The sequence below is a fragment of the Pristiophorus japonicus genome, chromosome 1 (assembly GCF_044704955.1).
Source record: "Pristiophorus japonicus isolate sPriJap1 chromosome 1, sPriJap1.hap1, whole genome shotgun sequence".
Lineage (NCBI taxonomy): Eukaryota > Metazoa > Chordata > Chondrichthyes > Pristiophoridae > Pristiophorus > Pristiophorus japonicus.
This window is the reverse complement of record NC_091977.1, coordinates 11,984,499-12,012,402: the sequence shown is the minus strand read 5'-3', so window position 1 is coordinate 12,012,402 and position 27,904 is coordinate 11,984,499. Positions and strand designations below refer to the sequence as shown.

The 27,904-nt window shown below is 47.4% G+C and overlaps 1 protein-coding gene across 1 annotated transcript in view; it reads right to left on the bottom strand.

The window, feature by feature from the left end:
* The window catches only part of tmem8b (transmembrane protein 8B), a 354,968-nt gene that overhangs the window by 2,895 nt on the left and 324,169 nt on the right, over nt 1-27,904 (bottom strand). The window contains exons 7-12 of the mRNA XM_070877086.1: nt 21,934-22,030; nt 21,132-21,244; nt 18,237-18,247; nt 16,580-16,722; nt 9,886-10,064; nt 5,409-5,555 (exon numbers count right to left, since the gene is read on the bottom strand). Coding sequence (XP_070733187.1) covers nt 5,409-5,555; nt 9,886-10,064; nt 16,580-16,722; nt 18,237-18,247; nt 21,132-21,244; nt 21,934-22,030 — 690 coding nt within the window. The remainder of the gene's footprint in view (nt 1-5,408; nt 5,556-9,885; nt 10,065-16,579; nt 16,723-18,236; nt 18,248-21,131; nt 21,245-21,933; nt 22,031-27,904) is intronic.

Sequence of the window (27,904 nt, the reverse complement as noted above, 5' to 3'; positions counted from 1 at the left end):
CACGGCTTAACCCCTCCCACTGGATTGGTGAGTGGCTTGTTCCCCCATGGGGAGAGCATGCAGACTCCACTTGAAGCCTACTAATGTGTTTCCATGTGTGACACACCCATCTGTCCTGAAGCTTGTACTGAGACAGTCCTGCTCCAACTCTGGCCATGAAGTAACTAACCTGTCCACTAGATGGTGCCTGGGAGCAGCATGAATTGATTCACTTATTTTTGTCTAAAAATACTTCCAATATATTTTTTATTATCCAAGAGATAAAGAAAGAAACAGGATGCTGTCAGGATTAATATACTCATAATCAGAACGTTTAGAAACTTAGTTCTGAAACAAATCTCGAGGATATTGGATTACAAGGAAGGACAAGAAATAATTGTTACGTTCAAATAAACTCTCAAATTGATGAGGTAATAACTAGCTGCTTTTATTTCCAGACCCTCTAGAATATTCCGTCAAAGAATTACGAAGCAATATATGAGAAGACATTGGAATGTAATTGCTACGATGTGATTACTTCCCTGCCAGGTTCAGCACGGGTTAGCTACAGAGTAAAGCTCCCTCTACACTGTCCCATCAAACACTCCCAGGGCAGGTACAGCACAGGTTAGATACAGAGTAAAGCTCCCTCTACACTGTCCCATCAAACACTCCCAGGGCACGGGTTAGATACAGAGTAAAGCTCCCTCTACACTGTCCCATCACACACTCCCAGGGCAGGTACACCACGGATTATATACAGAGTAAAGCTCCCTCTACACTGTCCCATCACACACTCCCAGGGCAGGTACAGCACGGTTTAGATACAGAGTAAAGCTCTCTCTACACTGTCCCATCAAACACTCCCAGGGCAGGTACTGCATGGGTTAGATACAGAGTAAAGCTCCTTCTACACTGTCCCATCAAACACTCCCAGGGCAGGTACAGCACGGGTTAGATACAAAGTAAAGCTCCCTCTACACTGTCCCATCACACACTCCCAGGGCAGGTACAGCACGGATTATATACAGAGTAAAGCTCCCTCTACACTGTCCCATCAAACACTCCCAGGGCAGGTACAGCACGGGTTAGATACAGAGTAAAGCTCCCTCTACACTGTCCCATCAAACACTCCCAGGGCAGGTACAGCACGGGGTTAGATACAGAGCAAAGCTCCCTCTACACTGTCCCATCAAACACTCCCAGGGCAGGTACAGCACGGGTTAGATACAGAGTAAAGCTCCCTCTACACTGTCCCATCAAACACTCCCAGGGCAGATGCAGCACAGAGTTAGATACAAAGTAAAGCTCCCTCTACACTGTCCCATCAAACACTCCCAGGGCAGGTGCAGCACGGGTTAGATACAGAGTAAAGCTCCCTCTACACTGTCCCATCAAACACTCCCAGGGCAGGTACAGCACGGGTTAGATACAGAGTAAAGCTCCCTCTACACTGTCCCATCAAACACTCCCAGGGCAGGTACAGCACGGGGTTAGATACAGAGTAAAGCTCCCTCTACACTGTCCCATCAAACACTCCCAGGGCAGGTACAGCACAGGGTTAGATACAGAGTAAAGCTCCCTCTACACTGTCCCATCAAACACTCCCAGGGCAGGTACAGCACAGGGTTAGATACAGAGTAAAGCTCCCTCTACACTGTCCCATCAAACACCAAGAATGCAAATTAGTGTTGATTTATTGGTCCCATAGAACTGTGGAAATTTACAGGACAGAAGGGGGCCAAACAACCCACCATGTCTCTGCCGGCTCCTTGCGAGAACAATCCCAAAGCCCCACCCTCTCCTAAAACTCCCATCTCTTACACTGCTTCAAACATTTATCCACTCTTGCGCTAAAACAAACAATGTGATGCATGAACCACTCCCTGTGGCAAGGCGATGCATGTTGCCACCACCCTGTGTGTAAGGAAGTGTCCCCTCTCCCCACTCGATTACCCTGATGCTCTACAGACTGAGCTGTCCTGACTGGTAGTTTTGTGCTCACTCAGGCGTTGTCCAAACTCAGTTGACAGAGAAACCTTCGAACCAGGAGAGTAAGGAAACTCCCATCCCCTCAGTCAGGGGCCCAGAAAGAAAAAGAACTTGCATTTCTATAGCGCCTCACAATGTCCCAAAGCACTTTACAGCCAATGAAGTAATTTTGAAGTGTAGTCACTGTTGTAATGAGGGAAACGCAGCAGCCAACTTGCGCACAGCAAGCTCCCATAAATAACGATGTGATAATAACCAAATAATCTGTTTTTAGTGATGTTGATTGAGGGATAAATATTGGCCAGGACACCGGGGATAACTCCCCCTGCTCTTCTTCGAAATAGAGCCATGGTATATTTTATCTCCACATGAGGGCAGACAGGCCTTCGGTTTAATGTCTCATCTGAGAGACGGCACCTCCGACAGTGCAGCACTCCCCCAGTACTGCACTGGAGTATCAGCCTAGATGTATGTGCTCAAGTCTGTGGAGTGGGACTCGAACCCACAACCTCCTGACTCAGAGGTGAGAGTGTTACCCACTGAGCCACAGCCGACAGAAGGGGAAAGTTTGATGTCTAGCCCACGACACTATCCAGTCTGTACATGGTCAGAAGCTGGATTAACTGCCACGTTAAATGCCAGGAGAACAGAAAGACTAACGTCATTCAGCCAAATTGCACGGGCCCGAAGTCCGGTTTATACGGGTACAGTTGTGTAGTGGTTATGTTACTGGACTTATAATCCAGAGAATCTCGCTCATGGCAGTTTGAGAATTTGAATTCAATTTAAAGAAAAATCTGGGAATACAAAACTGGTATCAGTGAAAGTGACCATGAAGCTAAGCTCAAACGAAATTTTAGAAACTCATCTGGTTCACTAATGTCCTTTAGGGAAGGAAATCGGCCGTAGTTACCCGCTCTGGCCTATATGTGACTCCAGACCCACAGCAATGTGGTTGACTCTTAACTGGCCTCTGAAATGGCCTGGCAAAGTCACTCAGATGTAGCAACTAGTGATTGGCAATAAATGTCGGCCTTGCCAGTGACACACACGTCCCGAGAATGAATTAAAAAAACCCACATGTGGTTGTGATAGAATGGGCTATGGCAGCAGAGTGATTGTGTCACCTAACTAGTAATCCAGAGGCCTGGACTAATGATCCAGACATGAGCTCAAGTCCCACCACGGCAGCTGGGGAATTTAATTTCAGTTAATAAACCTGGAATTTATAAAAAAGCTAATATCAGTAATGGTGACCCTGAAATTGTTGTAAAAACCCATCTGGTTCACTAATGTCCTTTCGGGAAGGAAATCTGCTGCCCTTACCCGGTCTGGCCTGTATGTGATTCTAGACCCACAGCAATGTGGTTGACTCTTAACTGCCCTCTACAGTTCAAGAACATAAGAATTAGGAACAGGAGTAGGCCATCTAGCCCCTCGAGCCTACTCCGCCATTCAATAAGATCATGGCTGATCTGGTCGTGGACTCAGCTCCACTTACCCGACCTCTCCCCATAACCCTTAATTCCCTTATTGGTTAAAAATCAATCTATCTTTGACTTGAAAACATTCAATGAGCTAGCCTCGACTGCTTCCTTGGGCAGAGAATTCCACAGATTTACAACCCTCTGGGAGAAGAAATTCCTTCTCAACTCGGTTTTAAATTGGCTCCTCCGTATTTTGAGGCTGTGCCCCCTAGTTCTAGTCTCCCCGACCAGTGGAAACAACCTCTCTGCCTCTATCTTGTCTATCCCTTTCATGATTTTAAATGTTTCTATAAGATCACCCCTCATCCTTCTGAACTCCAACGAGTAAAGACCCAGTCTACTCAATCTATCATCATAAGGTAACCCCCTCATTTCTCGAATCAGCCTAGTGAATCGTCTCTGTACCCCTTCCAAAGCTAGTATATCCTTCCTTAAGTAAGGTGACCAAAACTGCACGCAACACTCCAGGTGCGGCCTCACCAATACCCTGTACAGTTGCAGCAAGACCTCCCTGCTTTTGTACTCCATCCCTTTCGCAATGAAGGCCAACATTCCATTCGCCTTCCTGATTACCTGCTGCACCTGCAAACTAACCTTTAGGGATTCATGCACAAGGACCCCCAGGTCCCTCTGCACCACAGCATGTTGTAATTTCTCCCCATTCAAATAATATTCCCTTTTACTGTTTTTTTTCCCAAGGTGGATGACCTCACACTTTCCGACATTGTATTCCATCTGCCAAACCTTAGCCCATTCGCTTAACCTATCCAAATCTCCTTGCAGCCTCTCTGAGTCCTCTACATAACCCGCTTTCCCACTAATCTTTGTGTCATCTGCAAATGTTGTTGCACTACACTCTGTCCCCTCTTCTAGGTCATCTATGTATATTGTAAACAGTTGTGGTCCCAGCACCGATCCCTGTGGCACACCACTAACCACTGATTTCCAACCGGAAAAGGACCCATTTATCCCGACTCTCTGCTTTCTGTTCGCCAGCCAATTCGCGATCCATGCTAATACATTTCCTCTGACTCCGCGTACCTTTATCTTCTGCAGTAACCTTTTGTGTGGCACCTTATTGAATGCCTTTTGGAAATCTAAATACACCACATCCATCGGTACACCTCTATCCACCATGCTCGTTATATCCTCAAAGAATTCCAGTAAGTTAGTTAAACATGATTTCCCCTTCATGAATCCATGTTGCGTCTGCTTGATTGCACTATTCCTATCCAGATGTCCCGCTATTTCTTCCTTAATGATAGTTTCAAGCATTTTCCCCATTACAGATGTTAAAATAACCGGCCTATAGTTACTTGCCTTTTTCTGCAGTTCACCACCACCTTCTCAAGGGCAATTAGGGATGGGCAATAAATGCCAGCCTGGCCAGCGATGCCCACATCCCATGAATGAATTTTTTTAAAAGAATCAATGGATGGGCAATAACTAGGAATAGCTTAATGAAAAAAATCCCCAGTCCAGTGACTTCACCTCGTTCCATCCTGGTTAAGAGTCAACAAGTCCCGCTCCAAAGTGGTTGACTCTTAACTAGCCTCTGAAGTGGCCAATCAGTTGTATCAAACTCACTAACAGCGGTTCAAGAAGGCGGCTCACCACCACCTTCTCAGGGCAATTAAGGATGGGCAATAAATGCCAGCCCTGCCAGAGATGTCCACATCTGGAGAAGGCTACGGACCAAGAGCTGGAAAGTGGGATTGGGCTGGGATAGCTCTTCAAGGGCCGGCACGGACACGATGGACTGACTGGCCTCCTTCTGTGCTGTAAATCTCTATGGATTCTGTGAATTAATATTTTTTTTAATTCTCTGCACCATCTGCTTTTCCCCTTTGGAGAAAAGGAATGTGACTCCGAGCTGGAGATATGGAAGAGAATGTTTCCGAGCTGCCGCAGAGCAAGGCTCCATTCGCCGAGCCGAAAGTGGAGACTAACCTGCTTGATGATTGGCTGCAGTCTCGCCATGGCGATGACCGTGACCCAGACAGACATCAGTGACCCCAGGAAATCGCAGAACTGAAGCACGTCGTACTCCATGATGCAGAACACCACGATCCCGGGCTGGTCACACGCGTGGTAAAACTGCAGGGGCAACCACAAGCAGGCATTATTAGTGGGATACATGCAGACAGGGTCGGGGGTGGGAGAGAGTGAGTGAGGGAGAGGGAAGGGTGAGGGAGGGTGAAGGAGAGGGAGAGCTGGAGGGAGAAAGAATTACATACAATTACAGAATTTACAACACAGAAACAGGACATTCGACCCAACTGGTCTGTGCCGGTGTTTATGCTCCACACGAGCCTCCTCCAACCTTACTCCATTTCACTCCATCAACATATCCTTCTATTCTTTTCTCCCTCATGTGCTAATCTAGCTTCCCCTTAAGCTACTTGCCTTAATGACTCCAAGTTTTACATTTGCACCACTCTCTTCAGTAAAAAAAAGTTTCTCCTGAATTCCTTATTGAATTGGGAGAGAGAGTTGCGAAAAAAAGGGGTAAGGGGGAAAAAAGGTAGGGATGGAGCTGTGAAAGAGAGAGAGAAAGAGAAAGGACTTGCATTTCCATAGCACCTTTTATGAGCTCAAGATGTCCCCCAGCGCTTTTTAGCCAATGAAGTACTTTTGAAGTGTAGTCACTGTTGTAATGTAGGAAGCGAGGTAGGACATTTTCAAACTGCAAGCTCCCACAAACAGCAATGTGATAATGACACCATCATCTGCTTTTTAGTGATGTTGACTGAGGGATAAATATTGGCCAGGACACCGTGGAGAACTCCCCAGCTCTTCTTCAAAATAGTGCCGTGGGATCTTTTACGTCCAGCTGAGAGGGGAGACGGGGCCTCGGTTTAACATCTCACAAAAGCTGGCACCTTTGACAGTGCAGTACTCCCTCAGCACTGCACTGGGGGTGTCAGCCTAGTTTTTTTGTGCTCAAGTCTCTGGAGTGGGGCTTGAACTGACAACCCTTTGACTCAGATGCAAACATGCTACCCACTGAGCCACAGCTGACACCTTGGGAGCGGAAAACGAAAGTGGGAGAGGAAGTAAGGGAGAGGGAGGGAGAGCAATGAGAGTGAGAGGGAGACTGGGAAATCAGAGGCTGTAATAGACTGAGGGAGAGAGAGTAAAATGGAGCGATGTGGAAAGAAAGAGAGAGAGGCTATCAGGATACATATAAAGCAACTAAATAGTAGAAGGGAGTGATAAGGAGGAATTGGAAAGGGAAACAGTTAGGTTACAGGAATTCTTATCGACAGAGAGAGAAGGAAATAGAGGAAGAAGGAGAGATAAAACAGAGTACAAGATAGAGACAAAAAGAGAGGTTATAGGAGTGCAGACTGAGAGAAAGAAGGTTATAGGATATGTGTTGACTGAGAGAAAGAAGGTTATAGGATATGTGTAGATCGAGAGAGAGAAGGTTATAGGATATGTGTAGAAACATAGAAACATAGAAAATAGGTGCAGGAGTGGGCCATTCGGCCCTTCGAGCCTGCACCACCATTCAATAAGATCATGGCTGATCATTCCCTCAGTACCCCTTTCCTGCTTTCTCTCCATACCCCTTGATCCCTTTAACTGTAAGGGCCATATCTAATTCCCTCTTGAATATATCCAATGAACTGGCATCAACAACTCTCTGCAGCAGGGAATTCCACAGGTTAACAATTCTCTGAGTGAAGAAGTTTCTCCTCATCTCAGTCCTAAACGGCCTGCCCCTTATCCTAAGACTGTGTCCCCTGGTTCTGGACTTCCCCAACATCGGGAACATTCTTCCCACATCTAGCCTGTCTAGTCCAGTCAGAATCTTATATGTTTCTATGAGATTCCCTCTCATCCTTCTAAACTCCAGTGAATAAAGGCCCAGTTGATCCAGTCTCTCCTCATTTGACAGCCCAGCCATTCCTGGAATCAGTCTGGTGAACCTTCGCTGCACTCCCTCAATAGCCAGAACGATTGAGAGAGAGAAGGTTATAGGATATGTGTAGATTGAGAGAAGGCTATAGATAGACAGAGAGAGAAAAGGCTATAGGATATATGCAGACTGAGAGAGAGTTATAGGATAGGTGCAGACTGAGAGAGAAGGTTATACGATACGTGCAGACTGAGAGAGAAGGTTATACGATACGTGTAGACAGAGAGAGAGAAGGTTATGCGATATGTGTAGACAGAGAGAGAAGTTATAGGATAGGTGTAGACAGAGAGAGAAGTTATAGGATAGGTATAGACAGAGAGGGAAGTTATAGGATACGTGCAGACTGAGAGAGGTGGTTATAAGATACGTGTAGACAGAGAGAGAGAAGGTTACAGGATAGGTGCAGAATGAGAGAGAAGGTTATGAGATACGTGTAGACAGAGAGAGAGAAGGTTATAGGATACGTGCAGACTGAGAGAGGTGGTTATAAGATACGTGTAGACAGAGAGAGAGAAGGTTACAGGATAGGTGCAGAATGAGAGAGAAGGTTATGAGATACGTGTAGACAGAGAGAGAGAAGGTTATAGGACACATGCATACTGAGAGAGAGAAGGTTATAGGATACGTGCAGACTGAGAGAGAAGGTTATAAGATACGTGCAGACCGAGAGAGAAGGTTACAGGATAGGTGCAGAATGAGAGAGGGAAGGTTATGAGATACGTGTGGAGAGAGAGAGAGAAGGTTATAGGATACGTGCAGACTGAGAGAGAGAAGGTTATGAGATACGTGTAGAGAGAGAGAAGGTTACAGGATAGGTGCAGAATTAGAGAGAGAAGGTTATGAGATATGTGTAGAGAGAGAGAAGGTTACAGGATAGGTGCAGAATTAGAGAGAGAAGGTTATGAGATATGTGTAGAGAGAGAGAGAAGGTTACAGGATAGGTGCAGAATGAGAGAGAGAAGGTTATGAGATACGTGCAGACTGAGAGAGAGAAGGTTATAGATAGACAGAGAGAAAAGCAAAGGGTGGAGAAAATACAAGAGAGACAGACGGGTATCAGTGTCATGTACATTGATTTTCGGAAAGCATTTGATACGGTTCCACACAAGCGAGATACATGATGGGGTTAAATTCAGGAAGTCCCTCTCCCCCTCCGCCCCACGGGGCAGCGTTTTCCCCTACGTACAAATGATGATGGGGGGGGTCATGAATGGTGCTGGGGAGAGGGGGTTCAGGATCGAGAGTGAGTGGGTTTCAGGATCGGGGGTGAGGGGGGGGCAGGATCGGGGTTGGGGGGGGAGGTGGGCAGGATCGGGGCTGGGGAGAGGGAGTTCAGGATCGGGGCTGAGGGGAGGGGGTTCAGGATCGGGGCTGAGGGGGGGGGGGGTTCAGGATCGGGGCCGGGGGGGGGTGAGCCGTCAGGATCGGGTCGGCGGTTTGTTGATTGGGGGAATGATTGGGAGTTGGGGTTTAGGAAATGATCGGATCAGCGGGGAGTGTTTTGGATCGGGGGGCTGTTGGGCAATAATTGGGAAGCCGGAGTGGGATGCAGGGTGAGTGACCAGGATCGGGAGGGAGGGGTCAAGGGTCAGGGTGCCTGCAGGTCAGAGGCAATGTCTCCTCTAGGCTGTGCGAGCTGCGCAGCAATGGGGAAGGGTCCCTTGCAGGCCGCTCACTGACTTCTCCGTTGTAAGTAACGCGCAGCGACGGAACTTTAAAGAGTCCTCGCAGCTGACAGGGGACATTAGTCAGAGGCAGGGATCTTGGGTCCGGGAGCGGCACGGAGTGTGCTAAGTGGCGTGGCATTTAGGGGTTTGCGATTGATTTCCCCAAGTACGCTGGCACCGGCTGCCTCGGGAAAAGACAATGTTGTGAAGCAGCCGTGGGGCCTCCTGTCTGCAACACGTGAAGACTTTGCCCTGGAGGGTGATGGGGACTACCTCTGAAGCTAGCAGGCCAGGTAGATAAGGTGGTTAAGAAGGTGCACGGATTACTTGGATAGGCTGGGTTTGTTTTCTTTGGAACGGAGGAAGCTGAGGGGACACCTGATTGAGGTGTATAAAATTATGAGGGGCCGGGATAGAGTGGATAGGATGGGCATATTTCCCTTAGCAGGGGGGGGCATAGATTTAAAGTAACACGAGAGGGGATTTGAAGGGAGATTTTTTTGTCGGTCGGCGTGGATACAATGGGCCGAAATGGCCTCTTTCCGTGCTGTAAAGTTCTATGATTCTTCTATTGTATGAGTGGGAGCTCTGGACAGTCTCCCCTCTCTCGGTAACCCAAGGACACTGAGGGCTCACAGTCAACTTCCCAAACAGACCCTTCAGCGGAGAGTTTTGCTACCCTAGCACAGGCCGGCGATCAAACCAGCGGACTTTCCTGCTCAGTGCGGCCCCGTCCGGTCCACTTACCCCCGGGGGGGGGGGGGGGGGCTGACTAAGCTGGGCCTCGAAGCCCCCTCCCAGATGGTTTGCAAATGGACAAGACACTGGTACTGACCGTGGAGAAGAACATGGTGAAGATGTAGACGGAGGCCTCCAGGAGATATTCGCTGCGTATCGCTATGGCGACGGGGGGGACGAACATGAGGTTGCTGAGGCAGAGGAGGAGCGTGGAGAGGAGCTGGAAACCGTACGAGTAGGCCTCGACGTTGTCGGTGCAGCCCCAGCCATTCCAGCCTGGAACACGACAGAGCAGTCAGAATCACAGCATCCCACCGCACATTCGGCCCATCGAGCCTGTGCCGGCTCTTGGATAGAAAGAGCTATCCAATTAGTCCCACTACCCCCGCCCTCCCCCCCCGCCCCTGCTCTTTCCCCTTGCTCAACAAAGTTATTTTCCTTCTCCAGTATTTATCCAATTCCCTTTGAAAATTATCATTGAATCTGCTTCCACCGCCCTTTCAGGCAGCGCTTTTCAGATCACAAAAACTCGCTGCATAAAAGAAAATTCTCCTCATCTCCCCCTCTGGTTCTTTTGCCAATCACCTTCAATCTGAGCCCGCTGGTTACCGACCCTTCTGCCGCCGGAAACAGTTTTGTCTTATTTACTCAATCAAAACGCTTCATGATTTTGAACACATCGATTAAATCTCGTCTTAACCTTCGCTGCTCGAAGGAGAACACCTCCAGTCTCTCCAAAATAACTGAAGTCCCTCATCCCTGGCACCATTCCAGTAAATGTCCTCCGCACCCTCTGCAAGGCCTTGACATCCTTCCTACAGTGCGGTGCCCAGAATTGAACACAATACTCCAGTGAGGCCAAACCAGTGTTTTATAAAGGTTTAACATAGCGTCCTTGCTTTTATACACTGTGCCTCTGTTTATAAAGCCAAGGACCCATTCTGCCTCGTTCCCCATCGAAGCCCAGGCCCAGGAGTACTGCGTGACCCCGGAGACATAGAAACATAGAAAATAGGAGCAGTAGTAGGCTATTTGGCCCTTCGAGCCTGCACCGCCATTCAATATGGTCATGGCTGATCCTCTATCTCAACACCATATTCCCACTTTCTCCCCATACCCCTTGATGTCTTTTGTGTCTAGAAATCTATCTCCCTCTGAAATATATTCAATGACTTGGCCTCCACATCCTTCTGTGGTAGAGAATTCCACAGGTTCCCCACCCTCTGAGTGAAACAAATTCTCATTGCGGTCCTAAATTTCCTACCCCGTACCCAAAGACTGTGACCCCTTGTTCTAGACCTCCCAGCCAGGGGAAACATCCTCCCCGCATCCAGTCTGTCCAACCCCGTCAGAATTTTACAAGTTTCTATGAGATCCCCGCTCATTCTTCTAAACTCTAGTGAATACAGGCCTAGTCGACCCGATCTCTCCTCATACATCGAAGCAAAGAAACATAGAAAATAGGTGCAGGAGTAGGCCATTCGGCCCTTCGAGCCTGCACCACCACTCAATAAGATCATGGCTGATCATTCACCTCAGTACCCCTTTCCTGGTTTCTCTCCATACCCCTTGATCCCTTTAGCCATAAGGGCCATATCTAACTCCCTCTTGAATATATCTAACGAACTGGCATCAACAACTCTCTGCGGTAGGGAATTCCACAGGTTAACAACTGTCTGAGTGAAGAAGTTTCTCCTCATCTCAGTCCTAAATGGCTTACCCCTTATCCTTAGACTGTGACCCCTGGTTCTGGACTTCCCCAACATCAGGAACATTCTTCCTAGTCCAGTTCCGTCAGAATTTTATATGTTTCTCTGAGATCACCTCTCATTCTTCTAAACTCCAGTGAATAAAGGCCCAGTTGATCCAGTCTCTCCTCATATGTCAGTCCTGCCATCCTGGGAATCAGTCTGGTGAACCTCAGCTGCACTCCTTCAACAGCAAGAATGTCCTTCCTCAGATTAGGAGACCAAAACTGAACACAATATTCCAGGTGAGGCCTCACCAAGGCCCTGTACAAGTGCAGTAAGACCTCCCTGCTCCTATACTCAAAGCCCCTAGCTATGAAGGCCAACATGCCATTTGCCTTCTTCACCGCCTGCTGCACCTGCATGCCAACTTTCAATGACTGATGTACCATGACACCCAGGTCTCGTTGTACCTCCCCTTTTCCTAATCTGCCGCCATTGAGATAATAGTCTGCCTTCATGTTTTTGCCACCAAAGTGGATAACCTCACATTTATCCACATTATACTGCATCTGCCATGCATTTGCCCACTCACCTAACCTGTCCAAGTCACCCTGCAGCATCTTAGCATCCTCCTCACAGCTCACACCACCATCCAGCTTAGTGTCATCTGCAAACCTGGAGATATTACTCTCAATTCCTTCATTACAAAAACGTGGTTGCTGGGTGGCCAAGACTGGGAATTAAACATTCTAGGGGCTAGATGGCCTACTCCTGTTCCTAATTCTTATGTTCTTATGTTCATCTAAATCATTAATGTATATTGTAAATAGCTGGGGTCCCAGCACTGAGCCCAGCGGCACCCCACTAGTCACTGCCTGCCATTCTGAAAACATAAGAACAAAGGACATAAGAATTAGGAACAGGAGTAGGCCATCTAGCCCCTCGAACCTGCTCCGCCATTCAACAAGATCATGGCTGATCTGGCCGTGGACTCAGCTCCACTTACCCGCCCACTCCCCGTAACCCTTAATTCCCTTATTGGTTAAAAATCTATCTATCTGTGATTTGAAAACATTCAATGAGCTAGCCTCAACTGCTTCCTTGGGCAGAGAATTCCACAGATTCACAACCCTCTGGGAGAAGAAATTCCTTTTCAGCTCGGTTTTAAATTGGCTCCACCGTATTTTGAGGCTGTGCCCCCTAGTTCTAATCTCCCCGACCAGTGGAAACAACCTCTCTGCCTCTATCTTGTCTATCCCTTTCATTATTTTAAATGTTTCTATAAGATCACCCCTCATCCTTCTGAACTCCAACGAGTAAAGACCCAGTCTACTCAATCTATCATCATAAGGTAACTCCCTCATCTCCGGAATCAGCCTAGTGAATCGTCTCTGTATCCCCTCCAAGGCTCGTATATCCTTCGTTAAGTAAGGTGACCAAAACTGCACGCAGTACTCCAGGTGCGGCCTCACCAATACCCTGTACAGTTGCAGCAGGACCTCCCTGCTTTTGTACTCCATCCCTCTCGCAATGAAGGCCAACATTCCATTCGCCTTCCTGATTACCTGCTGCACCTGCAAACTAACTTTTTGGGATTCATGCACAAGGACCCCCAGGTCCCTCTGCACCGCAGCATATTGCAATTTCTCCCCATTCAAATAATATTCCCTTTTACTGTTTTTTTTTCCAAGGTGGATGTCCTCATATTTTCTGACATTGTATTCCATCTGCCAAACCTTAGCCCATTCGCTTAACCTATCTAAATCTCTTTGCAGCCTCTCTGTGTCCTCTACACAACCTGCTTTCCCACTAATCTTTGTGCCATCTGCAAATTTTGTTACACTAAATTCTGTCCCCTCTTCCAGGTCATCTATGTATATTGTAAACAGTTGTGGTCCCAGCACCGATCCCTGTGGCACACCACTAACCACCGATTTCCAACCCGAAAGGACCCATTTATCCCGACTTTCTGCTTTCTGTTAGCCAGCCAATTCTCGATCCATGCTAATACATTTCCTCTGACTCCGCGTACCTTTATCTTCTGCAGTAACCTTTTGTGTGGCACCTTATCGAATGCCTTTTGGAAATCTAAATACACCACATCCATCGGTACACCTCTATCCACCATGCTCGTTTTCTCCTCAAAGAATTCCAGTAAATTAGTTAAACATGATTTCCCCTTCATGAATCCATGTTGCATCTGCTTGATTGCACAATTCCTATCTAGATGTCCCGCTATTTCTTCCTTAATGATAGCTTCAAGTATTTTCCCCACTACAGATGTTAAACTAACCGGCCTATAGTTAACTGCCTTTTGTCTGCCCCCTTTTTTAAACAGAGGCGTTACATTAGCTGCTTTCCAATCTGCTGGTACCTCCCCAGAGTCCAGAGAATTTTGGTAGATTATGACGAATGCATCTGCTATAACTTCCGCCATCTCTTTTAATACCCTGGGATGCATTTCATCAGGACCAGGGGACGTGTCTACCTTGAGTCCCATTAGCCTGTCCAGCACTACCCCCCTAGTGATAGTGATTATCTCAAGATCCTCCCTTCCCACATTCCTGTGACCAGCAATTTTTGGCATGGTTTTTGTGTCTTCCACTGTGAAGACCGAAGCAAAATAATTGTTTAAGGTCTCAGCCATTTCCACATTTCCCATTATTAAATCCCCCTTCTCATCTCATAAGGGACCAACATTTACTTTAGTCACTCTCTTCCGTTTTATTTATCGGTAAAAGCTTTTACTATCTGTTTTTATGTTTTGCGCAAGTTTACTTTCGTAATCTATCTTTCCTTTCCTTTCTTTATTGCTTTCTTAGTCATTGTTTGCTGTCGTTTAAAATTTTCCCAATCTTCTAGACCCATTTATCCCGATTCTCTGCTTCCTGTCTGTCAACCAGTTCTCTATCCACAGCAATACATTACCCCCATACCATGTGTTTTAATTTTGCACACCAATCCCATGTGTGGGATCTTGTCAAAAGCCTTTTGAAAGTCCAAATACACCACATCCACTGGTTCTCCCTTGTCCACTCGACCAGTTACATCCTCAAAAATTTCTAGAAGATTTGTCAAGCATGATTTCCCTTTCATAAATCCATGCTGACTTGGACCGATTCTGTCACTGCTTTCCAAATGTGCTTTAATCTTTAATAATTGATTCCTACATTTTACCCACTACTGATGTCAAGCTAACTGGTGTATAATTCCCCATTTTCTCTCTTCCTCCTTTTTTAAAAAGTGGTGTTACATTAGCTACCCTCCAGTCCATAGGAACTGATCCAGAGTTAATAGAATGTTGGAAAATGATCACCAATGCATCCACTATTTCTAGGTCACTTCCTTAATACTCTGGGATGCAAACTATCAGGCCCCGGGGATTTATCGGCCTTCAATCCTATCAATTTCCCTAACACAATTTCCTGACTATTAAGGATTTCCTTCAGTTCCTCCTTCTTGCTAGACCCTCGGTCCACTAGTATTTCCGGAAGGTTATTTGTGTCTTCCTTCGGGAAGACTGAACCAAAGTATTTGTTCAATTGGTGTGCTATTTCTTTGTTCCCCATTATAAATTCACCTGATTCTGACTGCAAGGGACCTACGTTTGCCTTCACTAATCTTTTTCTCTTCACATATCTATAGAAGCTTTTGCAGTCAGTTTTTATGTTCCCAGCAAGCTTCCTCTCATACTCCATTTTCTCCCTCCTAATTAAACCCTTTGTCATCCTCTGCTGAATTCTAAATTTCTCCCAATCCTCAGGTTTGCTGCTTTTTCTGGCCAATTTATATGTCTCTTCCTTGGATTTAACACTATCACTAATTTCCCTTGTTAGCCACGGTTGAGCCACCTTCTCCATTTTATTTTTACTCCAGTCAGGGATGTACAATTGTTGAAGTCCATGTGATCTATAAATGTTTGCCATTGCCTATCCACCATCAACCCTTTAAATATCGTTTGCCAGTCTATTCTAGCCAATTCACGTCTCATACCATCGAAGTTATCTTTCATTAAGTTCTGGACCCTATTCTCTGAATTATCTGTGTCACTCTCCATCTTAATAAAGAATTCTACCATATTATGGTCACTCTTCCCCAACAAGATTGCTAATTCGTCCTTTCTCATTACACATCACCCAGTCTAGGATGGCCAGCCCTCTAGTTGGTTCCTCAACATATTGGTGTAGAAAACCATTCCTAATACACTCCAAGAGACCCTCCTCCACCGTACTGCTACCAGTTTGGTTAGCCCAATCTATATGTAGATTAAAGTCGCCCATGATAACTGCTTCCTTTATTGCACGCATCCTTAATTTCTTGTTTGATGTTGTCCCCAACCTCACTACTACTGTTTGGTGGTCTGTATACAACTCCCACTAGCGTTTTCTGTCCTTTGGTATTCTGCGCTCTACCCATACCGATTCCACATCATCCAAGCTAATGTCCTTCCTTACTATTGCATTACTTTCCTCTTTAACAGCAACACTACCCCACCTCCTTTTCCTTTCTGTCTATCCTTCCTGAATGTTGAATACCCTTGGATGTTGAGTTCCCAGCCTTGGTCACCCTGGAGCCATGTCTCCGTAATCCCAATTATATCATATTCGTTAATAGCTGCCTGCGCAATTAATTTGTCCACCTTATTACGAATACTCCTCGCATTGAGGCACAGAGTCTTCAGGCTTGTCTTTTTAACACACTTTGCCCTTTAGACTTTTGCTGTAATGTGGCCCTTTTTGATACGACTGTCCTGCCATCGCAGGAATCAGTCTGGTGAGCCTTCACTGCACTCCCTCTTCGGCAAGTATATCCTTTCTTAGGTAAGGAGATCAAAACTGCACACAATACTGCAGGTGTGGTCTCACCAAGGCCCTGTATAACTGTAGTAAGACATCCTTGCTCCTGTACTCAAATTCTCTTGCAATGAAGACCAACATATCATTTGCCTTCCTAACTGCTTGATGCACCTGCATGTTTGCTTTCAATGACTGGTGTACAAGGACACCCAGGTCCGTTTGTACATCACCATTTTCCAAGCTATTACCATTTAAATAATACTTTGTCCCTATGTTTATGACTTTACGACTCTCTGCGGCCTACCTGCTTTACACTCGCAAGCAGCGTACAGGTAGTTGTTGGTGCGCAGGAGTTTGCACTGCCCGTACGTGCCACACTCATTGATGCACGGCGTCAGGTACGTCCTCAGGTACACTTCCGCTGTCACGTTGTTGCACACTTCGAACCTGCCGGAACCAGAGGACAATCCCGTCAGCACTCCCGTTACACCCGCACGTGACCACGGCCTCCCATTACATCCGTGTCATGTGACCATGGCCTCCCGTTACACCCTTGTCATGTGACCACAGCCTCCTGTTACACCCCGGTCATGTGACCATGGCCTTCCTTTACACCCCTGTCATGTGACCACGGCCTCCCGTTACACCCCGTCATGTGACCACGGCCTCCTGTTACACCCTTGTCATGTGACCACAGCCTCCTGTTACATCCCTGTCATGTGACCACGGTCTTCCTTTACACCCCTGTCATGTGACCACAGCCTGCTGGTTCACCCCTGTCACGTGACTACGGCCTCCTGTAACTCCCCCCACCTCGACATGTGATAGCAGCCTCCTGTTACTTTTCCTGTTTTGTGACCTAGGATAATCCGACTAATTTAGTCTTCAGAGACTTGGGCCCATTAATCTAGGCCGACACTCCCAGTGCAGTACTGAGGGAGCATTGCATTGTCAGAGGTGCCGTCTTTCTCCTTCAAATTCTCTCCCCCAAAAAGCTGTGGATGCTGGGGTTTAATTGAAATTTTCAAAGATGAACTTGCTAGATCCTTGATAGTTAAGGTTATCAAGGGACTGGAGCAAAGGTGGGAAAATGGGGTTACGGTACAGATCAGACATGCTCAATGGCCCATTCCTGCTCCTTCGTCTTTTAGATGAGACGTTAAACCGAGGCCCCGCCTGCCCGCTCAGGTGGATATAAACTATCCCATGACTCTAGTTTCGAAGAAAAGCAGGGGAGTTATCCCCGGTGTCTCAGCCAATATTTATCCCTCAACCAACATCACTAACAAACAGATTATCTGGTCATTTTCACATTGATGTTTGTGGGAGCTTGCTGTGTGCAATTTGGCTGCCACGTTTCCCACATTACAACAGTGACTACACTTCAAAAAGTACTTCATTGGCTGTAAAGTGCTTTGGGGCGTCCTGAGGACCCAACTCAACACTGCGAACAGGTGGTTACTGATAAAAGTCCTTAATTTATTGAGCAATCTCACCATCGCTCCAGGCTAATTTTAGTTGAGCCTTTCATTTGGGCAGCATGAGCTGAAATTCTCCAAACATCCCTTTTATTTTCTGTTCCTTGTAAATCAGTGCCTGATCCGGATTAAACTACGTGGGTTTAACCAGAATCCCTCTGATAAACAGGCTTCCAATTATTTTCAAATCAAATTGTATGTAATAATAATCCCAGATGTCAATTTCTGGTTCATTCAACCTTAAATGCAGTCACTATCGAGATTCGGATGAATAGAAATCAAATCCTCCATAACTGGGAGATAAACAGACGGAGGAGCCGAAATCCAGGGTCTCAAAGAGACCTGTTAATAGTCCATTTTCGGCGGCCATTCGAAAAGTTATCAAGGGACTGGAGCAAAGGCGGGAAAATGGGGTTACGGTACAGATCAGACATGCTCAATGGCCCATTCCTGCTCCTTCGTCTTTTAGATGAGACGTTAAACCGAGGCCCCGCCTGCCCGCTCAGGTGGATATAAACTGGCCGACCCGACCAAAGTTCAGGTCAGGGATTTTTCGGCCTGGAACCCCATTCCGTCCAAGTGGTTGCACCGGCAATTTTAATCAATAAAAATAATTACCTCCCAATATTCAGCGGAACTTTTCAATCCCCCGCCACGCGGTGCCCCCGGCATTGTCAGTGCACCCTCGGAAGACTGAGTGCGGCCTGGCGGCGCCAATCGGCCGGAAAAATATTGCCCCCGGGTTCAACCGGGCCACCAACGGGCAGCCTGGCACACCCTCTTAGGTGCCAGATCGCTGGCCCGGCCAAAACCCAGTGGCCAAAGATAAAAAATGATCAAATCTCTCCCCTTTAACAGAGGGGAGAGAGCATGGTGACGCTCATGCGCTGTGATGTCACCATGACTCCACCGCTGATTGACAGGGACGGAGGCCCCGTCTGACCCATTTTCAGCCAGTCAGCCTGGCTTTCAGTCTAAAGCCCACCCCCATTATGAGTCATTTCCTGTGGGACTTTGAAAAAAATGTCAAAGTCCTGAAAATGGCTCTACCTACCAGCTTTCTGGCATTACCTGAATTTCGACCCCCACTGTCTCTCCACAAAGAAAGAAAAGACTTACATTTATATAGCGCCTTTCACGACCACTGGATGTCTCAAAGTGCTTTACAGTCAATGAAGTACTTTTGGAGTATCGTCACTGTCATAATGTAGGAAAGGCGGCAGCCAGTTTGCGTACAAGCAAGCTCCCGCAAACAGCATTGTGATAAATAATCAGATAATCTGTTTTTTTGTAATGTTGATTGAAGGATAAATATTGGTCAGGACACCGGGGAGAACTCTCTCGGCTCGTCTTCGAAACAGTGCCCTGGGATCATTTACATCCACTTGAGAGAGCGGACGGGACCCACGGTTTAACGTCTCATCCAAAAGATGGCACCTCCGACAGTGCAACACTCCCTCAGCACTGCACTGGAGCGCAGCCTAGATGTTTTTTGTGCTCAGGTCCCCAGTACTGGAATCCACAACCTTCTAACTCAGAGGCGAGAGTGCTCCCCACTGAGCCACAGCTGACACAGGGAGATGAATAGTCCCAAGACACAGTGGGGATAATGTTGACCCCCAAAACAGGCGGGTTGGGGTCGGGTGAGGTAAAATAACTTTTAAAACCTCAAACCCGGCCCCCAACCCGCCCACTTCTGGGTTCAACGGAGGCGGGACGTGGGGCGGGCAGCCAACCTGCTCCCAGGAGGCGGGTTGGCCATTTAAATATTTTTGGGTTTAACCCTGGCCGGCCAGGTTTCCCAAGCCTCGGGAAACCCGGCAGCTCAAGGGAGATGAGAACAGCTTCGGGGAGAGGATGGGGGCTCGTGGGCCAGGAACCGGGGCCCCCCCCCGGCCCCCCCCCCCAAGCTTACCTCCCTCCCTCAATTTACACTCCCCCCCCCCCCCCCACCATCCAGGGAACCCCCACCCCTCCCCTCTGCCCTGGGGTCAAGGGTCGAGGATCAGTTCCCCGCCCTCCCCCCCCTCGCCCCCCCACACTCCCACTAACCCAGCAGCAGGTTTCTGCGGCTGCAGCATGCTCCAGAGCGTTCCTCACCTGACTGGGGGAAAAGCCCGTCAATCAGGCTGGCTTCCGGGCGGGGATCCTGTTAAAGCTCCACTGCACGTGGGGGGGAGTCCCGGGTTTTCCGACCGTAACTCCACCTCCTCGCTCGGAAAACCTGTCCGTCAATATTGGGGCCAGTTTCTCTCGAGGGAGATGAACTGTCCCAGGAGCATGATGGAGAGCTTCTGAAGCAGCTCAACCTATTGTCAATGTTCATCAAGGCTGAAGGGGCAACGGATTTAAAGGAGGCAGAAAAAAAATGAAGGGAGAAAAGATGAAAAGGGCGAAATTTTATTTTATTTCAACCTGAGAGGGTTGGCAGCGCCCCGGTTTAACATCTCATTCGATAGACGTTTATGATTCCAGCAGTGCCTTCAATCAAAAAGGTGAAGGTAGTTTGCAAAAACTTGCCTAGAATAACCTAAAGGGATCAAGGGGTATGGAGAGAAAGCAGGAAAGGGGTACTGAGATGAATGATCAGCCATGATCTTATAGAATAGTGGTGCAGGCTCGAAGGGCCGAATGGCCTACTCCTGCACCTATTTTCTATTTTAGAACATAAGAACATAAGAATTAGGAACAGGAGTAGGCCATCTAGCCCCTTGAGCCTGCTCCGCCATTCAACAAGATCATGGCTGATCTGGCCGTGGACTCAGCTCCACTTACCCGCCCGCTCCCCGTAACCTATGTTTCTATAATTTTATTTTACTGATCTTTAAGATTTTGAAAGTGTTTGATAGGGTAGACGTAGAGAACATGTTTCCACTTGTGGGGGGTACCAGAACTAGAGGCCAGAAATACAAGATAGTCACTAATAAATCAAATAGGGAATTCAGCAGAAATTTCTTTACCCAGAGGGTGGTGAGAATGTGAAATTCACTACCACAGGCACTGGGTGAGGCGAATAGCATAGATGCGTTTAAGTGGCAGCCAGATAAACACGTGAGGGAGAAAGGAATAGAAGGTTAAGCTAATAGGGAGAGATGAAGAGGGGTGGGAGGAGGCTCGTGGAGCATAAACACGATGGACACGATGGGCCGAAATGGCCTCCCTTCTGTGCTGTAAACTTCTATGATAAACGCTGGCACGGACTAGTTGGGTGGAATGGCCTGTTTCTGTCCTGTAAATTCTATGTGGTTTAGAGGAACAACAGCCTTCGTCCCTCAATGACTTTCCCCACCACAGAGTTCTCAATCTATGAATCTAATTATCCTCTTGTATTAGCTGACAACCCTCCCATTTAAACACGGAACCTTACCCATAGTCAGCTGAGCAGAGGGAGCGTAGACTGATGTACCAACTTCCGGTCTGAGGGTAAGGGATGCGCAGTCTGGTGACGTTTGAGGTAGAGTTGACCAACAAGAGAAACCCTGCAGACGTTTCTGGAACAGAAAGAAAAGATGGAATCGTGTCAAGTGTAAGTGAGTTGAATGCTCCTTCTTGTTCCACAGTACTGAAGGAATGTTTGAGCAACACAGCCCCTTCTCTGCAATGGTCCACAAGAGAGAAGCACCTTCACTGCCAGCTGACAATGAAATAGATCCCATTCTTCGACGTCCTGCAGAAGTGAAGACCACCTATATTTGGCCGACAGTTACTTGGCAATTTAATTCTGCCAAAGGTATTCCCAGTGGAGTCTCAATGTGTGTCTCTTTCACTGCACTGCCTGCACCCCAAGGAGAGTCTTCAAGGTGGAGAGTTTGAGGAGAGAATTTCAGAGTTTAGGACCTAGATGGCTGAAGGCACTTTTGATGGTGCAGGGGAATAGAGTCAGTGACTGTCATGCTGCAGGTTCACAACTTTTCTCTGGGGCTGCAATTCACCTTGGAATGCATCGGAGGTCAGTGCAAAAAAAATAGTGTAAATCGAGCTGCTGATTGGCTATCTCACTGGGGTGAGCATTCCCTTGTCATTGATTCCCTCTCTCCAAACTCCAATGGCACTGCAATGGGAGGCCACATTTGAAGCCTGGGCATTAATTGGGACAAATCAAAGGCCATATTGTGGGTTTGTTACCCAGGACGGCTCATGCCCTGTAAGAGAGTGCAGAGAGTGTCTCCTCGCAATTTACCTGATTCACAACTGGTTGAAGTGTTGTCTGATGATATCAAAGGCATTCCATGGTTCAAGCAGCCAATCACAGTCACGTTCTCCCCTTTCACTGAGGACTGCACCAAAAGGAAAAAAAAGGAAAAGAAAAAGTTGACAGGTGAATTATTAAAATAAACATAATTTATTTCCTAGTCTAATTTCAACAGTTAATTGGTCACCTGGATACCAAGTCATCTTCACGAACCAGATATTCTCTGCTGATCTTCTCTGCACAGCCTCCAAGCTCAGAGATCCCCCAAACCCACACAGTCTATTTCTACCTCCCCACAAGATCCACACACAGGATTACAATCAACTGGAGGTTTCAGTCTGTTCCTCTCCCACCAAACCTACTTCCTTTCATCTCGGCTCTACTTTTCCCTTCTGTCCAGTCCCTACCCACTTGCATCCGGGACTCTTCCCAACGTCCTCTGTCACTTTAACTTTAACCTATCCATCTTCTTTTCGCTATGGACGTCCAGTCCCTCCACACCTCCATTCCTCACCAGAGTGTCCAGTCCCTCCACACCTCCAGCCCTCACCAGAATGTCCAGTCCCTCTACACCTCCAAAAAAGAAATAGAAAGAAACAGAAAGGTGACGTCACAGCCAAGGGGGTAAGTGATTCACTGGTGATTGGTGAGTAGTTTTTCTTTTTTCTCTTCTATATCAGTGAGTAAACTTCAGCACTTTTGTTGCCAATTTAAGTGTATCTAAGGGTTAAGTCATGGCAGGAGAGCTCGGTCACATGATATGCTCCTCCTGTACCATGTGGGAACTCAGGGACACTTCCGGTGTCCCTGACGACTACGTGTGCAGGAAGTGTATCCGCCTCCAGCTCCTGACAGACCGCGTTGCGGAATTGGAGCTGAGGGTGGATTCACTCTGGAGCATCCATGATGCTGAGAATGACGTGAATAGCACGTGCAGTGAGTTGGTATTACCGCAGCCAGCTAGGGAATGGAAGACCAGCAGGAAGAACAGTGCAAGGAAGGTAGTGCAGGGGTCCCCTGCGGCATCCCCCTGCAAAACAGATACACCGTTTTGAGTACTGTTGAGGGGGATGACTCATCAGGGGAGGGCAGCAGCAGCCAAGTTCATGGCACCGTGGCTGGCTCTGCTGCACAGGAGGGCAGGAAAAAGAGTGGGAGAGCGATAGTGATAGGGGATTCGATTAAAAGGGGAATAGATAGGCGTTTCTGCAGCCGCAAACGAGACTCCAGGATGGTATGTTGCCTCCCTGGTGCAAGGGTCAAGGATGTCTCGGAGCGGGTGCAGGACATTCTGAAAAGGGAGGGTGAACAGCCAGTTGTCATAGTGCACATTGGTACCAACGATATAGGTAAAAAAAGGGATGAGTTCCTATGAGACGAATTCAAGGAGCTCGGAGCTAAATTAAAACGTAGGACCTCAAAATTAGTAATCTCAGGATTGCTACCAGTGCCACATGCTAGTCAGAGTAGGAATCGCAGAATAGCTCAGATGAATATGTGGCTTGAGCAGTGGTGCAGCAGGGAGGGATTCAAACTCCTGGGGCATTGGAACAGGTTCTGGGGGAGGTGGGACCAGTACAAACCGGACGGTCTGCACCTGGGCAGGACCGGAACCAATGTCCTAGGGGAAGTGTTTGCTAGTGCTGTTGGGGAGGAGTTAAACTAATATGGCAGGGGGATGGGAACCAATGCAGGGAGACAGAGGGAAACAAAATGGAGACAAAAGCAAAAGACAGAAAGATGAATAAAAGTGGAGGGCAGAGAAACCCAAGGCAAAAAACAAAAAGGGCCACTGAATGTAAAGGGGCTGCAGGAGGGGTCAAAACTAAAAATCATGGTTTAAAAACGAGTATTAAAACACTCTACCTAAACGCACGCAGCATTCGAAATAAAGTAAATGAGTTGACGGCACAAATCATTACAAATGGGTATGATTTGGTGGCCATTACAGAAACGTGGTTGCAGGGTGGCCAAGACTGGGAATTAAACATACACGGGTATCTGACGATTCGGAAAGATAGACAAGAAGGGAAAGGAGGTGGGGTAGCTCTGTTAATAAAGGATGATATCAGGGCAGTTGTGAGAGACGATATTGGCTCGAATGAACAAAATGTTGAATCATTGTGGGTGGAGATTAGAGATAGTAAGGTCACTGGTGGGCATAGTTTATAGACCCCCAAATAATAACTTCACGGTGGGGCAGGCAATAATCAAGGGAATAATGGAGGCATGTGAAAAAGGAACGGCAGTAATCATAGGGGATTTTAACCTACATATCGATTGGACAAATCAAATCGCACGGGGTAGCCTTGAGGAGGAATTCATAGAATGCATACGGGATTGTTTCTTAGAACAGTATGTTACAGAACCTACAAGGGAGCAAGCTATCTTAGATCTGGTCCTGTGTAATGAGACAGGAATAATAAACGATCTCCTCGTAAAAGATCCTCTCGGAATGAGTGATCACAGTATGGTTGAATTTGTAATACAGATTGAGGGTGAGGAAGTAGTGTCTCAAACAAGCGTACTATGCTTAAACAAAGGGGACTACAGTGGGATGAGGGCAGAGTTGGCTAAAGTAGACTGGAAACACAGACTAAACGGTGGCACAATTGAGGAACAGTGGAGGACTTTTAAGGAGCTCTTTCATAGTGCTCAACAAAAATATATTCCAATGAAAAAGAAGGGTGGTAAGAGAAGGGAGAACCAGCCGTGGATAACCAGGGAAATTAAGGAGAGTATCAAATTAAAAACCAATGCATAGAAGATGGCTAAGGTGTGTGGGAAAATAGAAGATTGGGAAAATTTTAAACAACAGCAAAGAATGACTAAGAAAGCAATAAAGAAAGGAAAGATAGATTATGAAGGTAAACTTGCGCAAAACATAAAAACGGATAGTAAAAGCTTTTACAGATATATAAAACGGAAAAGAGTGACAAAAGTAAATGTTGGTCGCTTAGAAGATGAGAAGGGGGATTTAATAATGGGAAATGTGGAAATGGCTGAGACCTTAAACAATTATTTTGCTTCGGTCTTCACAGTGGAAGACACAGAAACCATGCCAGAAATTGCTGGTCACGGGAATGTGGGAAGGGAGGACCTTGAGACAATCACTATCACTAGGGTGGTAGTGCTGGACAGGCTAATGGGACTCAAGTAGACAAGTCCCCTGGTCCTGATGAAATGCATCCCAGGGTATTAAAAGAGATGGAGGAAGTTATAGCAGATGCATTCGTTATAATCTACCAAAATTCTCTGGACTCTGGGGAGGTACCAGCGGATTGGAAAGCAGCTAATGTAACGCCTCTGTTTAAAAAAGGGGGCAGGCAAAAGGCAGGTAACTATAGGCCGGTTAATTTAACATCTGTAGTGGGGAAAATGCTCAAAACTATCATTAAGGAAGAAATAGCGGGACATCTAGATAGGAATAGTGCAATCAAGCAGACGCAGCATGGATTCATGAAGGGGAAATCATGTTTAACTAATTTACTGGAATTCTTTGAGGATATAACGAGCATGGTGGATAGAGGTGTACCGATGGATGTGGTGTATTTAGATTTTCAAAAGGCATTCGATAAGGTGCCACATAAAAGGTTACTGCAGAAGATAAAGGTACGCTGAGTCAGAGGAAATGTATTAGCATGGATAGAGAATTGACTGGCTAACAGAAAGCAGAGAGTCGGGATAAATGGGTCCTTTTCAGGTTGGAAATCGGTGGTTAGTGGTGTGCCACAGGGATCGGTGCTGGGACCACAATTGTTTACAATATACATAGATGACCTGGAAGAGGGGACAGAGTGTAGATGACACAAAGATTAGTGGGAAAGCGGGTTGTGTAGAGGACACAGAGAGGTTGCAAAGAGATTTAGATAGGTTAAGCGAATGGGCTAAGGTTTGGCAGATGGAATACAATGTCGGAAAGTGTGAGGTCATCCACCTTGGGAAAAAAAACAGAAATAGGGAATATTATTTGAATGGGGAGAAATTACAACATGCTGCGGTGCAGAGGGACCTGGGGGTCCTTGTGCATGAATCCCAAAAAGTTAGTTTGCAGGTGCAGCAGGTAATCAGGAAGGCGAATGCAATGTTGGCCTTCATTGCGAGAATGATGGAGTGCAAAAGCAGGGCGGTCCTTCTGCAACTGTACAGGGTATTGGTGAGGCTGCACCTGGAGTACTGCGTGCAGTTTTGGTCACCTTTCTTAAGGAAGGTTATACTAACTTTGGAGGGGGTACAGAGACAATTCAATAGGCTGATTCCGGAGATGAGGGGGTTACCTTATGATGATAGATTGAGTAGACTGGGTCTTTACTCGTTGGAGTTCAGAAGGATGAGGGGTGATCTTATAGAAACATTTAAAATAATGAAAGGGATAGACAAGATAGAGTCAGAGAGGTTGTTTCCACTGGTCGAGGAGACTAGAACTAGTGGGCACAGCCTCAAAATACGGGGGAGCCAATTTAAAACTGAATTGAGAAGGAATTTCTTCTCCCAGAGGGTTGTGAATCTGTGGAATTCTCTGCCCAAGGAAGCAGTTGAGGCTAGCTCATTGAATGTATTCAAGTCACAGATAGATAGATTTTTAACCAATAAGGGAATTAAGGGTTATGGGGAGAGGGCGGGTAAGTGGAGCTGAGTCCACGGCCAGATCAGCCATGATCTTGTTGTTTGGCGGAGCAGGCTCGAGGGGCGAGATGGCCTACTCCTGTTCCTAATTCTTATGTTCTTATGTTCTCCATCCCTCGCCAGAATGTCCAGTCCCTCCACACTTCCACCCCCCCACCAGAATGTCCAGTCCCTCTGCATCTCCAGCTCTCACCAGAAAGTCTAGTCCCTCCACATCTCCAGCCCTCACCAGAAAGCCCAGTCCCTCTGCATCTCCAGCCCTCACCAGAAAGTCCAGTCCCTCTGCACCTCCAGCCCTCACCAGAATGTCCAGTCCCTCCACATCTCCAGCCCTCACCAGAATGTCCAGTCCCTCCACATTTCCAGCCTTCACTAGAATATCCAGTCCCTCTGCATCTCCAGCCCTCACCAGAATGTCCAGTCCCTCCACATTTCCAGCCTTCACTAGAATGTTCAGTCCCTCTGCACCTCCAGCCCTCACCAGAATGTCCAGTCCCTCTGCACCTCCAGCCCTCACCAGAATGTCCAGTCCCTCCACATTTCCAGCCTTCACTAGAATATCCAGTCCCTCTGCATCTCCAGCCCTCACCAGAATGTCCAGTCCCTCCACATCTCCAGCCCTCACCAGAATGTCCAGTCCCTCCACATCTCCAGCCTTCACTAGAATGTCCAGTCCCTCCACATCTCCAGCCCTCACCAGAATGTCCAGTCCCTCCACAACTCCAGCCCTCACCAGAATGTCCAGTCCCTCCACATCTCCAGCCCTCACCAGAATGTCCAGTCCCTCCCCATCTCCAGCCCTCACCAGAATGTCCACTCCCTCCACACCTCCAGCCCTCACCAGAATATCCAGTCCCTCTGCATCTCCAGCCCTCACCAGAATGTCCAGTCCCTCCACATCTCCAGCCCTCACCAGAATGTCCAGTCCCTCCACATCTCCAGCCCTCACCAGAATGTCCAGTCCCTCCCCATCTCCAGCCCTCACCAGAATGTCCAGTCCCTCCACATCTCCAGCCCTCACCAGAATGTCCAGTCCCTCCACACCTCCAGCCCTCACTAGAATGTCCAGTCCCTCCACATCTCCAGCCCTCACCAGAATGTCCAGTCCCTCTGCACCTCCAGCCCTCACCAGAATGTCCAGTCCCTCCACATCTCCAGCCCTCACTAGAATGTCCAGTCCCTCCACATCTCCAGCCCTCACCAGAATGTCCAGTCCCTCCACATCTCCAGCCCTCACCAGAATGTCCAGTTCCTGCACATCTCCAGCCTTCACTAGAATGTCCAGTCCCTCCACATCTCCAGCCCTCACCAGAATGTCCAGTCCCTCCACATC